The 16,736-nt window shown below is 39.6% G+C and overlaps 1 protein-coding gene across 3 annotated transcripts in view; it reads right to left on the reverse strand.

Moving 5' to 3' along the window:
- Positions 1 to 16,736, reverse strand: part of LOC131251309 (protein CASP) — a 136,735-nt gene that overhangs the window by 8,513 nt on the left and 111,486 nt on the right. For all 3 annotated transcript variants that reach the window (XM_058251957.1, XM_058251955.1, XM_058251956.1), the window contains exons 14-16: positions 16,528 to 16,635; positions 16,254 to 16,397; positions 16,055 to 16,156 (exon numbers count right to left, since the gene is read on the reverse strand). In XM_058251957.1, coding sequence (XP_058107940.1) covers positions 16,055 to 16,156; positions 16,254 to 16,397; positions 16,528 to 16,635 — 354 coding nt within the window. The remainder of the gene's footprint in view (positions 1 to 16,054; positions 16,157 to 16,253; positions 16,398 to 16,527; positions 16,636 to 16,736) is intronic.

Here is a 16,736-nt window from a genome sequence, read left to right on the forward strand (position 1 = left end):
ACCCCATGTGTGTGTGCAGCATCTGAAAGATCCCACACTGGGACGATACACATAGGTGGCTTTATGGAGTAATGTAGACCATTGGATTGGAGGGACGTGACGGGCCGTCGGATCACATAATCGAGCCATTGATCGTGGATTGTCCGCATTAGTTTTTCTCACCTTTTATCAGTTTATAGGATTTAGTTTTGTTTATGTTATGTTTAGACGCTATTACGAGTGTTTTTAGTTTATTTTAGTTAGGCTAGGACTATTTTCGTCAAAATTCACAAAATATGGTGTTTATTGTAAATTTCGAACTTTCTTGAAGCTATAAAAGAGGGTGGGCGTGTGACCCTCTCCTTCATTGGATTTTGTGATTTTTTTTATTATTATTATTATTTTTTTTTAAAAGCTCTTGTTTTCTTCTTCCATTTTTATGCGATTTGAAGATACTTCCATGAGATTTGGATTGGAGATTGGTGTGAGGCTAATCTTCATCAACGGATGTGCGAGGTCTCCATCTATCTCCACCCCCTATTTTCTCTTTTCTACTCCATCAAGATATTTTCTTCAAACTCTTCGATTCTCCATCATAAGCCTTCATCCTTTCATAGACTCATCTTTCCTTTACCTATCCACAATCCCAAAACCTGACTGACCTAACTCGTCCATCCCACGCCACACATATGGTCGTACGGCCACACATGTGAATCCTTCGGGTTGGCCATACGGCCACACCTTGCCCATTTTGGCTTTCTATTATCCTCATATCAAAACCCATTTCTTGCATTCCAAAAACCCTAACCCTAAACCTAAAATCCTTAATTTTCCTACTTTTCCAAATTACCCAAACCCTAATTTTTACCCTAGGTTATATTTTGCCTTCTACTTTGAAATAAACTATATTATATGCTAATTGGATGTCCCTACATCCATTAGATCCTAGTTTCGTTTTATTTAATGATCTTGTGTGATGATGTTGGTAACTCATGCTAGGATCATGCATGATGTTCTTTTGGTTTTCATGAGATTCATGATGATTATGGCAACGCTTGTGTTTTTTTTATTAATTATCTTAATTCTGCTACTTGATCTCACATGTTATTTGGTTTATGCATTGGTCCTGCGTCAGATTTGGTGTCAGAGAACAGTTTTAGCGTAGATCAGTCTATCATCAATCCTTTTTTTGTGGTCAAAATTTTCTACAGAACCCCTTTTTTACCCAAATCATAAAAATTGTAGAGGTTTCGAACGCTTCGCCCTGCATACCAACTCTACGAAGGGGACATTTTGTTGAGTTTAGTCAGCCCTTTTTCTAGGTTTTGTTGAGTCCCCATATAGATTTAGGCCATCTAGGATTTTTGTGTTGCATTTAGGTTAGAGTCACAGCTAGGGTTTCCTTTTAGAGTTTCCTTGTGTATGCCCACACGTTCGGGACATGGTTTTGGTCTACAACCCATAATGAATCTAGAGCAGATTGTCAAGGCCCTTAATGCTATCAATAACCGTCTGATAACTATTGCAGCACACAACAGAACCATTGCCACTCAATTAATCGCGACCAAGGCACATGCTAATCAATTTGAGGCCTCCTTATAGGCAAACCCCAACACTGGGGAAGACGTTCAATCTCAAGCTGGAGATCAAGTTGATTGGGGGGAGCGTGGTTGTGGCCAAGGCGTTGGCCGTGATCAAGCACACGTGCCACTGCCACGTGAGGAGCGTTATGACCGTTATGATACAGATGCACAAGTCGATGTGAAAGTTGAGGCTCCCAGTTTTGATGGTCGCTTGGACCCCAAAGTATTCCTTGATTGGTTGGCAGACATGGACTACTATTTTGAGTGGTATAATATGTCTGATGCCCGTCAAGTGAGATTTGCCAAGATGAAGATGGTGGGCCAGGCCAAACTTTTTTGGACCAACATGGAACGTAAAATTGAAAGGAAAAGAGAACCACCAGTTGTGCATTGGGCTGAGATGAAAGAGGTCCTTAAAGAAAAGTATCTCCCTCTTTCTTATCGTCAAAGGCTCAGAGACCAATGGCATGGCAGGCTTTGTGTCAAGGATCCATGACCGTTCCAGATTACATCTATGGGTTTGAGAAGTACAAGATGCGATGTGACATTGAGGAGAACCCGATGGTTACATTATCCAGATTCAGGATGGGCCTCCGATTTGAGGTCCAACGAGAACTTTATTCTCGTGATGTTGGTACAATGGAGCACATGTACCAAGTGGTGCAAGACATTAAACATTACCTCAAGGCACTAGTTAGTAAGAGTTATGACTCTCGGGATCCAAGTGTCAAGACTTACTCTCAAGGGGCTATGCCTAACATGGGGAGTCAATCTAGACCCCAAATTGGGTCCTAACCCAACCCTAGAGATGTCAAAGGAAAAGGGATAGCAAGTACTAGCTCTAGGGGAGGTGAGTAAACGTAATGCTTCAATTGCCATGTAATTGGTCACTTTGCGCATCAATGTCCCTTGAAAGAGAGGAACAAAGCCCGGTAATTAACGATGGTGAGGAAGAAGGAGATGAGTAGGGTGATTTTGAAGAAGAATTTTATCAGCCCAACATCAATGGTGCTAGTGATGAAGAAGTAGAAGAAGAAGAAACCACACTACTTGCAGTAGTCAAGTGCGCCTTAACCAATGCTAAGGAGAATGATGATTGGCGTCAGACGATGATATTTTACACCTATGCAAAATATGGAGAGAAGAATTGTAAGGTGATCGACGATAATAGCAGTTGTACGCATGTGGTCTCCACTAGCACTTTGTCCCGTTTGGGATTGAAACCTAAACCACACCTTCAGCCCTATAAAGTATCATGGGTGGATGCATCTTTCAAATCTGTTACCCAGCGATGTCTCGTGCCTATTAATTTTGGATCATATTCTCATATTCAGATTCGCTATGGTGCGACGTCTTACCTATGGATGTTCGACACATCATTTTGTGACGGCCTTAGTTATTTGACCACGATGTGATGATATACAACCAATCAAATGTATGTTTATTCATAAGTCAAGGCAAAAAGATATCTTTAGTTCCTCTCCCACTAAAAAGCAATGCGAAGAAGAAAACTGAGGGGAAGTCAGGTAACCCAAGGGATATGAGGAAATCCTAACCTAAGTCTCTCCATGTTATCAACATCAAGGAATTTGAGAGAGAGACTACGGTGGATTCGATGGTGTACACCTTAGTGGCGAGAGAAGTTACACCCGAAGTTAGTGTAGAGACATTATTTAAATTATCTTCGATATTATCGAAATATATCCGGTATTATTGTGATCTCTAGCTTGGTGATACCAATAACATTGGTAGTGATACCAATAACACCATTAGTATTAGAAATTCCAGGCATCAACAATGTACTAAGTATCGGCAACCTATCGATATTGCCAATATTTTTAATTGCGTAAATTCCAGGCATCGCTTGTATTGCTAATGTATCGATATCGCCAATGTATCGCCAATATTTTTTACTGTGTAAATTCTAGGTGATGCCGTGACACTTGTATCATAAGTGTATCAACGATATTTCAATAATATCATCAACGTAGAGGTATCACAGAAAGTTTGTTTATTAAAAAAAAAAAAAAAAATCCATTTCAAAATTTTTTTATGAGCACATTGTTGTGTGCAGTTTTCAATTTGTCGTTGCTAATATTGATAATATCTCAATATTATCGTTATCGCAACATGCGCGATATAAAGACCACAATCTTTTGTTTCCTTTTCAGTTGTTAATGATTTCTTGGAAAAATATCGTGAGTTGTCGATATTCTGTAATACCGATAGATTTTTGAAAGGATGATTGGATGGTTAGATGGGATGGTTGGACAATTTCTTACGACGACACATGCTTTTAAGCCTCCATTGAATGGAAACTTATTATGCATACATTCTCTTTGCAAATTTTTATTCCTAAATATGCAGATATGTGCATTTTAGCATATCTCTTGAAGTTTCACTGAAAATTCTACTGCTTCTTCCCATATTTTCCCGCATTTCCGGTTATCAGCGATATTGATATTGTTTCCATGTCCCCAGCCAACGAAACTTATAGCGATACCGATACTTTGAACACTGTGTAGAGGGACCCCCTGAGGTGAAGCCGATTATGGATGAGTTTCACGATGTATTTCAAGAGGACTTACAAGATGAGCTTTCACCCATGAAGGACATCCAACGTGCCATTGATCTTGTCCCTGGGTCGACTTTACCTAGCCTTCCTCATTATCGAATGAACCCTACAGAGCATGTAGAGTTGAAGAGGCAAGTATACGAGCTCCTCAGAAAGGGTTTCACTTAAGAGAGTCTGAGTTTGTGTGTCGTGCCAGCACTTCTCACACCCAAGAAAGATGGCACGTGGCACGTGTGTGGATAGTCGAGCCATCAATAAAATCACGGTCAAGTACCGGTTTTCCATACCGTGTCTTGATGATATGTTAGACATGATGGCGGGTGCCACAATCTTTTCGAAGATTGACCTCAAGAGCGGGTATCACCAAATACTTATACGCCCAAGAGATGAGTGGAAGACAACCTTCAAGACGAATGATGGGCTATACGAATGGCTAGTCATGCCCTTTGGCTTAACTAACACCTTGAGCACATTTATGAGAGTGATGACCTAGGTGTTGGGACCCTTTATAGGTAAGTTCCTTGTGGTGTATTTTGATAACATTCTTATCTATAGCACATCAAAGGAGAAACAACTCCATCATATGAGGCAAATTTGCGAGGTCCTCAGAACTGAAAAGCTATACGCCAACATTAAGAAGTGCACATTTATGTCAAAGAGCGTTATCTTCTTAGGGTTCAACATATCATCTGAGGGCATGAGAGCGGACCCTGAGAAAATCTGGGCCATAGTTGAATGGCTTGAACTGCGCAAAATTCATGAGGTGCAAAGCTTTCATGGCTTGGCAACTTTTTATAGATGGTTCATTAGAGGATTTAGCTCTATTATGACTCCCATCATGGATTGCATCAAGAAAGGGGAGTTTGTATGGACTAAAGCTGCCTCTAAAGCTTTTAAGGAGATTGAGGGCAAGATGCCTGAAGCCTCTGTCATGCGCCTTCCAGACTTTTCTAAAGTCTTTGAGGTTGCGTTTGATGCATCTGAGGTAGGTATAGGTGGCGTGCTCAATCAGGAAGGGCACCTCGTTGCTTATTTTAGTGAAAAGTTGAATGAGGCAAAGCAACGATATTCCACCTATGACAAAGAATTCTATGCAGTTGCCTAGTCCTTGTGCCATTGGCGGCATTACCTACTACCGCAAGAATTCGTCTTGTTCTTTGACCATGAAGCCTTACGTTATCTCAGCTCCCAGAAGAAACTAAACCCTATGCATGCTAAATGGGTCCAATTTCTTTAGGAATACTCTTTTGTTCTTAAACATAGGGCTGGGGTCGAGAACAAACCTACTGATACCCTTAGTCGTCTAGTGGCGCTTCTCCAAAGTATGAGAGTGGAAGTGACTGACTTTGATCGGTTGAGAATGGTGTATCCTACATGCCCAGACTTTGGAGATTTGTATGCGTCACTACGAGATGGTCAGTCGACCGACAATCGCAGGTTTGTCATCATTGATGAGTTCCTATTTAAAGGTGACAGACTCTGCATTCCCCGTACCTCCCTCCGTGATTTCCTAGTTTAGGAACTTCATGCAGGAGGGATAGCCGATCATTTGGGGAGGGACAAGACCATTGCCCTTGTGGAAGATAGATTTTATTGGCCAAGTCTCAAGCGGGATGTAGCCAAGATTGTTAGGCAGTGCAGGACTTGTCAACTGACAAAGCAGAGGAAGCAAAATACAGGATTATATATGCCTTTGCCAGTACCCCATGCTCCATGGAAGGATATTAGTATGGATTTCATGTTGGGCTTACCGAAAACTATCAAGAAACACGATTCTGTATTTGTGGTTGTGGACTGTTTTTTCAAAATGGCCCATTTCATTTTGTGCTCGAAAACGTCAGATGCTTCCAATGTGGCTAAGCTTTTCTTTGGGGAGGTAGTGCGTTTACATGGTCTACTAAGACCATAGCGTCTGATCGTAATGTATGCTTTATGAACTATTTTTGGAAGACACTATGGCACATGACGGGGGCAAGGCTTCAATTTTCATCTTCCTATCACCCTCAAACAAACGGTCAAACTGAAGTTGTCAATAGGAGTCTTGGAAATATGCTTAGATGTCTTGTGGGTAATCACATCCGAACTTGGGATACCGTTTTGCCTATAGCTGAGTTAACATATAATAGTTCCATCAATAGGTCCATAGGCATGAGTCCATTTGAGGTTGTGCATGGCTACAAACCTAGGAAACTTGTAAATCTCATACCTATGTCTGTGTCCCATAGGGCCGTATGAGTCCGCACATGAGTTTGCACGTCACATACATGAGTTGCATAGTGAGATCAGGAAGCAAATTAACACAAGTAATGAGAAATACAAAGTGTTTGCTGATTCTCATCGCAGGTTTCAAGAATTCCAAGTAGGAGAGTATATCATGGTTCGTATGAGGCCTGAATAGTTCCCACATGGGGCCGTTAAAAATTTACAAGCGCATAGCGCAGGACCATACAAAATAATGCAAAAACTGGGTCGTAATGCGTATGTAGTAGACCTTCCACCTACCATGGGAATTAGTTCTACTTTTAATGTGGAAGATCTAGTACAATACAATGGTCCTGTTACTTCACCTTTGGATCCATCCATAGACCCTCCCACAAACCATGACCTAGTCCCAAACCCATGGCCCCAACCTAACCAATCATCCAAGCCATTACCACATTTACCTTCCCTGTCTGCTCGAAGAGGAGATAAAAGACATATTGGATGCACAAGCAGTTTCCAATTGAAAGGGAGGATTTCACTTCACATACTAGAAGACATACTAGATGCACAAGCAGTTTCCAAGCGAACAGATAGAAGACATACTGGATGCCCGGTGTGAAAATGCCCATGCATTAATAGTTGATGATAACATCACTTCACGTACACCCTTACGTATGTATCAGAGAAGGAGGCGGGCCACACCGGTTTCCTTGTTGCTAGGTGTTTATCGATGATCGTGCTGAGCATTTGAAAGACCCCACACTAGGAAGATGCACATGGGTAGCTTTATGGAGTGATCCAGACCATTGGATCGGAGGGACATGACGATCGAGCCGTTGGATCATATGATCGGGTCATTGATTGTGGATCGTCCACATTAGTTTTTCTCATCTTTTATCAATTTATAGGATTTTTGGACGTTATTATGAGTGTTTTTAATTGATTTTAGTTAGGCTAGGGCTATTTTCATCAAAATTTACACTATAGGGTGTTTATTGTAATTTTTAAACTTTCTTGAAGCTATAACCCCCTCGTGGGCCCCAGATCACATGGGTATCATCTCACACGAGCCACCCGCCTCACACAGGTGGGGCCCACCTTGCATGAGCCGCCAACCCCGAGTGTGCCTGGTGAGAAGTCTCAAACACGAGACCTCCCGCTTTGATACCAATTTGATGCAGGATAATTAGCTACTTGCTCTAAAAGCTTGGATTATTAGAGCACGACGAATCAATCCCTTTTTATCTCATAGCTCAGGCTCCACATCTCATGGGTTAGGACCTTAGCTGAACCCCCCTCGTGGGCCCCAAATCACATGGGTACCGCCTCACATGGGTGGGGCCCACCTCACACGGGCCGCCCACCCAGAGTGTGCCCCTGCATCCCACAGGCAACCCCACTTGAGCCCGGTGTGAAAATGCCCCCTGCATTAATATTTGATGTGGACATCACTTCACGTATATCCTTACGTATGTATCAAAGGAGGCAGGCTATACCAATTTCCATGTGGTTAGGCGAGCATCCATGATCGTGCTGAGGACCCCATGTGCATGTGTAGCATCTGAAAGACCCTACACTGGGAATATGCACATGGGTGGCTATATGGAGTGATCCAGACCGTTGGATCGGAGGGACATGACGGGCCGTTGGAGCACATGATCGGGCCATTGATCATGGATCGTCCACATTAGTTTTTCTCAGCTTTTATCAGTTTATAAGATTTAGTTTTATTTATGTTGTGTTTAGATGTTATTATAAGTGTTTTTAGTTGATTTTAGTTAGGCTATGACTATTTTCGTCAAAATTCACAAAATATGGTGTTTATTGTAAATTTTGAACTTTCTTGAAGCTATAAAAGAGGGTGGGCATGTGACCATCTCCCTAATTGGAGTTTCTGATATATATATATATATATATATATATATATATAAAGCTCTTACTTTTTTCTTCCATATTCATGAGATTTAAAGATACTTCCATGCGATTTAGATTGGAGATTGGTGCGAGGCTAATATTCATCAACGGATATGCGAGGTCTCCATCTATCCCCACCTCATCTTCTCTTTTAAATTCCATCAAGGTATTTTCTTCGAACTCTTCGATTCTCCCATCCTAAGCCTTCATCCTTTCATAAACCCATCTTTCATTTACCTATCCACAATCCCAAAACCTAACCGACCTAACTCGTCCATCCCACACCACACGTGTGGCTGTACGGTCACACGTGTGAATCCTTCAGGTTGGCCGTACGGCCACACCTTGCCCCTTTTGGCTTTCCATCATTCTCATATCAAAACCCATTTCTTGCATTCCCAAAACCCTAACCCTAAACTTAAAATCCTTAATTTTCCTACTTTCCCAAATTACCCAAACCCTAATTTTTACACTAGGTTGTATTAGGCCTTCTACTTTGAAATAGACTATATAATATGCTAATTGGATGTCCCTACATCCATTAGATCATAGTTTCGTTTTATTTAATGATCTTGTATGATGATGTTGGTAACTTAGGCTCTAGGATCATGCATGTGTTTTCATGGGATTCATGATGATTATGGCAATGCTTGTGTTTTTTTGTTAATTATCTTAATTCTTCTACTTGATCTCACATGTTATTCAGTTCATGCATCTCCTGCGTCAACTTGCCTTTCAATTTATGTTTTTAAAGTGGTGGGGGTTTAAGAATCATTTAGAAAAACCTTTAAAAAAAAAAAAAATCATTTCTTTAGAAAGAGTAAATTATCTTATTTTGTTCTTTGTATGAGATTAAATGATATATATTCTCTTCAACATTAAATTATAGAGCTTTTTTTTTTTAATGATTCCTTCTTAAGTGGTCGAAACACCAATGTGACGTATGACTCATCTAGAATGTTTTTATAGATGGCCATGACTTGCGATCATGTGGACTTACATGTATTGTGGAATGATGGTTAGAAATCAAAATATCTTTTTTCATCGGTCTATAAAATCAAATGCTGCTTTTTCAATGTGATTTGACATTCAAAAAAGGTAACAAGATACAAGAGTATAAATTATTAAAGGATCCTTGTAAGTTTTTTAAGGAAAACTCCCTGAAAGACATAAAGAAGGAAAGGTAAGAATCTTTTAACACTATCATGACGTGGTATTATTTGGTGCATATTGATGGTAAAAAGGATGAATGCTGAGTTTTAATTTATTTTTTTTCTGATTTATTTATATTTTAATATTTTTAAGAAAATCATAAAAAATCTTACGATTTGCGATTCGATACGATTCAACTCTTATTACGATTTGCAATTCAATAACAATTTTACAACATTGGATAGATGTGATGTTTGCATGGTTTCCCATGAAATGTACGCTAGACCTAATGAACATTCTAGATAAATTGATTGAAATGCCAACAGTGTTCCAATGAAACTAGGAGTCTTATAGTGCTCTGAGAGCAGTGGAGCATCTCTCCTTAAGCAAAACCCACATTATTTGCCATTAATTGGAAGTAGAGAATCATAATGCATTAATCAATAACCAATAGTGTACACAGGCTAAAACCAACTTGATTGGCTTTCAAAGGCACAAAAGCTGACATATCTGACCTACCCAAAAGCCAATCACCTACAACACGTAAACCCATATTCTCATCATGCCTAAACCCCTTCTGTGGAAGCCCCATGGTCATAGGGCCGGCCAAGCTATTGGCGAAATCAACCTTTTTGCCTACAAAGATCTCCACATTTCCTAACATCACGTACAGGATGATACTTGCCCTGGATTGGCTTAGCCCCTTCAAGATTATGAGGGTCTATCAGCTGAGCAACTGTAACACTGTTATCACAGAATAACAGTATTGCTGCACTAATAGAAAGCGGCACCACTTGCAGTTCTCTTAGGAACTTCCTCATCCAGATAGGTTTCTTTGCCCCTTGGCTGCAGCATGCTATGCTTCTATGATGAAGTAGAAATACAATCTTGCTCCATAGTCCTCCACTAGCAACTCCGCCAAGGGTATATAACCGGAACTAGACATGGACCAAATATCATTTTTATTATTATTTGGTAATCAGAGATTTTATTGAATGTAAAAGAAAGTAGCCAACAAGAATACAACAGCAAAACTGCACCTGCAGAAGCAAATAAATCAAATTAGCTTAACTAGACTACACAACCAATCCAAAGCACACTATACAGATTCAAATCTTATGTCTATGATCACAAGCTCAATCTCCTTGCACCTCTTTTTGCCAACTTGTCTGCCATATCCTTCGCCTCTCTGGACACCTTGGAAAATAAATCTAAATTCTGGAAAAAAAAAAAAAAATCCCTCCAAGAGCATGAACAGACCACCAAGGGTTGGACCTAGTAGTTGACCACAATATAGCTTCAATGAGTCTCCCTCAATATTAGCTGGGGAAAGTGTCATTTTGGAATGCTGCACTGATACATCCAATGGCTGTAAGCTCATTGGCACTATAGACCAGAGAGAATTCTTTCATACTACCCAAATACTTGAGGGCATGCTTCATGATTGACTAAAGCTGACTACTGCATTCCCAAGGATCATGTCAAATTTGTTGGAAAGCCGTGATTTAGTTGATAAAAGCATTCATACATCATTGCCAATGAGGAGGAGGGTCTCCCTCAATATTAGCTAGGGAAAGTGTCATTTTGGAGTACTGCACTGATACATCCAATGGTTATAAGCTCATTGGCCCTATAGACCGAAGAGAAGTCTTTCATACTACCCAAATATTTGAGGGCATGCTTCACAGTTGACTAAAGCTGACTGCCGCATTCCCAAGGATCATGTCAAAATTGTTTGAAAGCTGTGCTTTAGTTGATAACAGCATTCATACATCATTGCCAAAGAGTTACATGTCATCAAAATATCATCATTTCTTCACTCATTCATCATGAATTTGACCACTAGAAAGCATCGCATTCCCCAAGATGATATGTTCTCTCTTTTTTTTTTCTTTTTTTTTTTTTAATGACAACGGGGTTTCTCCACCCCTTTTTAAGGCGAGACTATTCCCTGCGGATGCACGCAATCACCTGCCAACATCTTACATCTTCCATTCTTTGCTAATCCTAGCTCTAACATGCCAACATCAACAACTTCGGTCTGCACATCTGTGCACAAGTGCAACTACACCTCCTCACCAAGCTATTGGATCTACATATACCTTTCCATGGAAGTATGCATATTTGGTGACACTCGAGTCAACACACCACGTACTGGGGGGATCCAATTAATAGGTTGATTTAACATAATGGATTTGAACATACTTTTGTCCTTCACATCCTTGAGGGCTGGTGTAGCTAACAAATAAGAATCTTTAACCGCACACAATTATATCAAACCCTAGAACCAAATCATGCCCAAACACACCCAATTCAAGAATAGAGATTCTTCCACCAAAAAGAAAGGAAAAACAATGGAATAACCAGCAAATAACCAAAGCACTAGCCAGTTTTGATGGCCTAGATCATACACCCCACTTGTGAAAACATGCACTTGCACAAACCCTAGCCTAAGGCTTATAGAGAAGACAAAAATATCCCAAAAGCTGCTAACATTTTTTGTTTATTGAGTTTTTATATGAATGGAAACAAAAGAAAAGCCCTAGCACTAATTTGAGCCTTGCATCAAGCATAAACTATGGGCTAGAATGTTATAATCCCAGGCCTACAATCTTACTTTAAAGGCATGAGTCAAATATAAGCAAAGCAAAACTAAACTAAAATTCATCTGGGTAAAAAATCCAAATTTGTAACTGAAAAGAAATGCCATCAAAAGACCCTTTTCTGGACCCCAAAGGTTTACCACGAGTAACACAATGCCTAGTCCATTGATGGGTCAAGAGATTTGGTGCATTATGGAAGATGTTTGGGCCCCTTTCAATGCTCTAATCCATCCCAAAATTCCTCAGCAAGTACATCAGCCAATCCATCAACATTAGGTAGTCCACATCCTCATCAAGGGGCCAATAGTTTTCCTTCAAATAGTCAGTCTTCCTGTAGTGAAAATACTTGCCTCTAAACTTTTGGTTATCATTTAAATTTTCTCCCTTCTATATGATTTAAAAGAGCAAGATTCTATCAAGTGGGGATGGTAGTCGCATTGGATTTTGCATTGCCCTCTCCCTTCCTCTTCTAATTCCTCCTTTTGTTGTACTTATCCTTGGGAGGAATTTCCGCTAAGTACATAGCTTGAATGACCTACCTTCTCATAAAAGACTCTCCGCCACTTAAAGTTGTATGAGCAACTTTCAGACACCAGGATGGGTTAGTTGTTGCATACTTTGAAATGAAAGGTTTGAAACCCTTCAATAGTGAATTCATGATTATGTCAATCTATGTTTGATAGTCAATGGCAGCTCCAAGGATTTCCAACTCATAGATATAAGCCATCGTTCTAAGCATACGAACCCCGATGGGACTTCCACCGTTTTGCTATTAAGAAACTTCTTGACAACTAGTAGCCCTAACCTAAATTGCTCAGTCTAACATTTCTTTAACATTCAACATAATGTCATATGTTTTTCCATGTTCTCATGGTGATGGAGGAGGGCACTACGCATCAACCCCAATGTAATCACTCTGCCATGTCATTACCATGGGCCCAGACATTATATTCTTCACCTCAAATGAATCTGGCCCAAGGATAGGGGGATTGAGACTGGTTAGGAATTCCACCTCTATCCACTAATGGTCCTAACAGCTTTTACTGCTCCCTCATACACATCCTTACTGCTCCAACCAGATTAACTCTTGAGAAACCTTGGCATTTTCTTCGATCTTACAATCTTATTGAACAACTTTATTGACCAAAATAAACCAATATCTCCCGTGATCTTACAAACCTCTATTGGTATACCATTTGGTCTGACAGGCTTTCATATCCTCATCTTTCTCAAACCTTTTTTTCTGATGCAGGACAATTACCCACTTGCTCTAAAAGCTCGGACTGATAGAGCATGGTGAATCAATCCCTTTATCTCATAGCCCAGGCCCCACATCTCATGGGTTAGGTCCTTGGCCGAACCCCCCTCGTGGGCCTCACATCACATGAGTTTTGCCTCACACGGATGGGGCCCGCCTCACACAAGCCACCTCCCTCATATGGGCTGCCCACCTCGAGTGTGCCCTTGCATCCCACAGGCCACCCCACTTGAGCCTGGTGTGAAAATGCTCCTGCATTACTTTCGCTTCAGATATCCTAACCCTACAAAAGTATCTATAGTCTCCAACCTCATTTGGATTTATAATTCTTCCTATCGTTAAGCACTAAGAGTGATCGTCACTTAGAAAGTTTTGTAATGATATTTAATACATTAAAATGATAAAAACTTTGCTTAAAAATCACTAGGCATACTCTTACATGCACCTAGGCATCCAGTGCCTTTAACTACATGTGGGTGTTGCTCTCACTTTTTACCAAGCGCTGGATCGTACTCCACCTCCCGCTTTCTAGATGTTTATACTTGGTAACATTTTGAAACAGACACTTCCCTATCCACAATCCTGAACCCAAATTTACTTTTACTTTCCCCTCACACTTCATGAAAGTAAGTTGAACTCCATTATTATGCAACAAAATGGGAAAAAATTAAGTCCCGGAGTAACAATGATGACATCTACCATTTCCCTTCAGCCTTCACCTTGCATCCTATAGAATAGGATACGATCCACCAAAATGGGCTGTAGACAAAATTTCCAGCAGCATTCTAATTGATTCAACTAGAAGAGAAAATTACCAGCAATTAGTGGCAAAGAACCTAGAACGACACATGATAGTGGCAATTCACAAATAGAAAATAGAAATAACACTTACTATCAATTCATTCATCATCACCCTACTCATACAAGTCACTATACATTTATATGAGCTTTAGAAATTCTTTAATAAATGCAAAATGCCGAGAAAAAACAAAATCTTATTGGTCAATATCGGCTCGCCTCTTCTACTCAAATTGCAAATAAAGAAGGTTTCTAAAGCAAGGAACTAAAAGCATCAAATTAAAGATTCTAAATGCAAGACAATCTTTATATGGGCTGGATATGTGATTCGTTGGTATACAACCTTCAAGACAATCTCCGATACCATCTTTATCTCCAGCTTAGCGATAGCGATAACACTGGTAGCGATACTGATAACGCTAGTAAATTAGAAATTCCAGGCATTAGCAATGTATCACTAAGTATCGCCAACGTATCAATATCGCTAATTTAATCGCCAATATTTTCAACTGTGTAAATTCTAGGTGTCACTTGTATTGCTAATGCATTAATATCGCCAATGTATCATCAACATATCAATATTTTCGACTATGTAAATTCTAGGTAATGCTTGTATCATAAGTGTATCAACGATATTTCAATAATACCGCCAACGAATTGATATAATTAAAATTTTGTTTATTAGAAGAAAAAAAATTATTTCATTTTTTTTCATGGGCACATGGTTGTACGTAGTGTGCAATTTGTCATTGATAATATTGATAATATCTCGATATTATTGATATCGCAACATGCGCAATATTGAGACCACAATCTTCCATTTCCTTTCCAATTGTTGATGATGTCTTGGTGAAATATCATGTGTTGTTGATATTTTGGAATATCGATGGATGTTTAGATGGCAAGTTGGATGGTAAAATAGGCCGGATGGGATGGTTGGACTGATTTCTTACACAACAACACATGCTTTTAAGGCCCCATTAAATGGAAACTTGTTATGTATACATTCTTTTTGCAATTTTTATTTTTATTTTCTAAATATGCAAATATGTACATTTTAACATCTCCTGAAGTTTCACTGAAAATTCTGTCATTTTTTCCATGTTTCCCTGCATTTCCGGTTATCAACGATATTATCAGCGATATCAATATTGTTTTCGTATCCCTGGCCAGCGAAACTTGTAGTGATACCGATACTTTGAACACTGCCTATAAACGACTGTATTGGGTTTTGGTGCTTACTGCTGTAAAAATGCCTCAAAATATATCTATGATTGTATGTAAGTGCAGCTTAAAGACTAGGATTGGACCAGTCTTTTCAATCACAAACAGCATGTAGCGTGGCGTTCACCCTCCAATTGGACTTGTGGGTCCCACAATCCAGTTGGATTCTGTTTGATGCAAAGTCTGTCACGCATGCTGTCCATCAACTCTACATGAGGCGTGCGGCCTCCATCCATCAAGTTATTCATGGGATACTGCACAGTTCCATAGGACCGTTTTGAGTGGGGTCATGGACATGCACTTCATGATAAAAATAGTGTCTGTGATGAGGAAAATCATATGTAGTTACAGTACATATCATGCGACATTTCATATATTTATTTTCTGTAAAGCAAGTTGTGAGTTAAGTAGGATTAGAAGTTCAGCTGACTAGCTCTTGCATAATGAGATCATTATGCTCCACTTGAAGATAGAAATTTTTACTTTGATGTTTCTCATGGGGCATATGAGAGCTACCTTTTGAAGCGCAGGAGTCCACACTTTTGATGTTTGCAATAGTCATGATATCAAATATAGTTGGTAAGTTACGGTGGTTGAGTTTCGGGAGGGATGATTCCTCATCATCTTCCCTAGGGGTTGTAGGTCGTCCCTGCTGTTTTCCCCTTTGTCCTCTCTTTTCATTTTAATATAATTGTGTTATGTTTCGAAAAATAATTTCTTCCTAAAAGAAGTAAAGATAGAGACCAGAGAATCAAAGGATGAATACCTTCTTCGAGAAAGCAGCAAAAGGATTTATGTCATCCTCATATATTTTCTTGTACTTGGATTCAACATCCGAACTGAAGCCGCTTTCAACGTCTTCTAAATGCTGGAAACATTGCATCATTCAAAAAAGTAAAACAGAGAAGATAATACATGGAAAAAAGAAAAAGGTAAACCAAACCATAAGATTTGCAAGAAGGAACCTTCTTTGATCCTCTGGACACTAGCCTCTCATTATTATAGTCTTGGACATAACGGATTTTCCCGTAGAGCATCACATTATCAGCTTTAGTTTTCTCTAATTCTACTGCTAGTGCGCCTACCTTCTCTTTCAACTGCCTCACTTCCTGGTACATTTGGAATGCATAAATAATTTAAAAACCCATTGAAGCAAATTTCATAACTTGAGTAAAGGGATGGAATTAGAATAGGTAGAATGAGAACACATATGCACAGATTTTACTGTTGAAATTACACCTCTTCTGTTTCCCGTAAGCGTGTCCGAAACCGATCTCGTTGACTGCAAATCACCTTAAGCATTGAACTTTGATCTTGATCTGAGGACACATGTTTCTGATCTGCATTCTGTTAGATAATAGAGTAAGAATAGAAATGAAAAAGTCTAACTGATTCTAAGAGTATTTCATGCATAATACAAATGTTGTAGACTGTGCTGTAGAATGCAA

Source organism: Magnolia sinica, chromosome 7 (assembly GCF_029962835.1).
Source record: "Magnolia sinica isolate HGM2019 chromosome 7, MsV1, whole genome shotgun sequence".
Taxonomy (NCBI): Eukaryota; Viridiplantae; Streptophyta; class Magnoliopsida; order Magnoliales; family Magnoliaceae; genus Magnolia; species Magnolia sinica.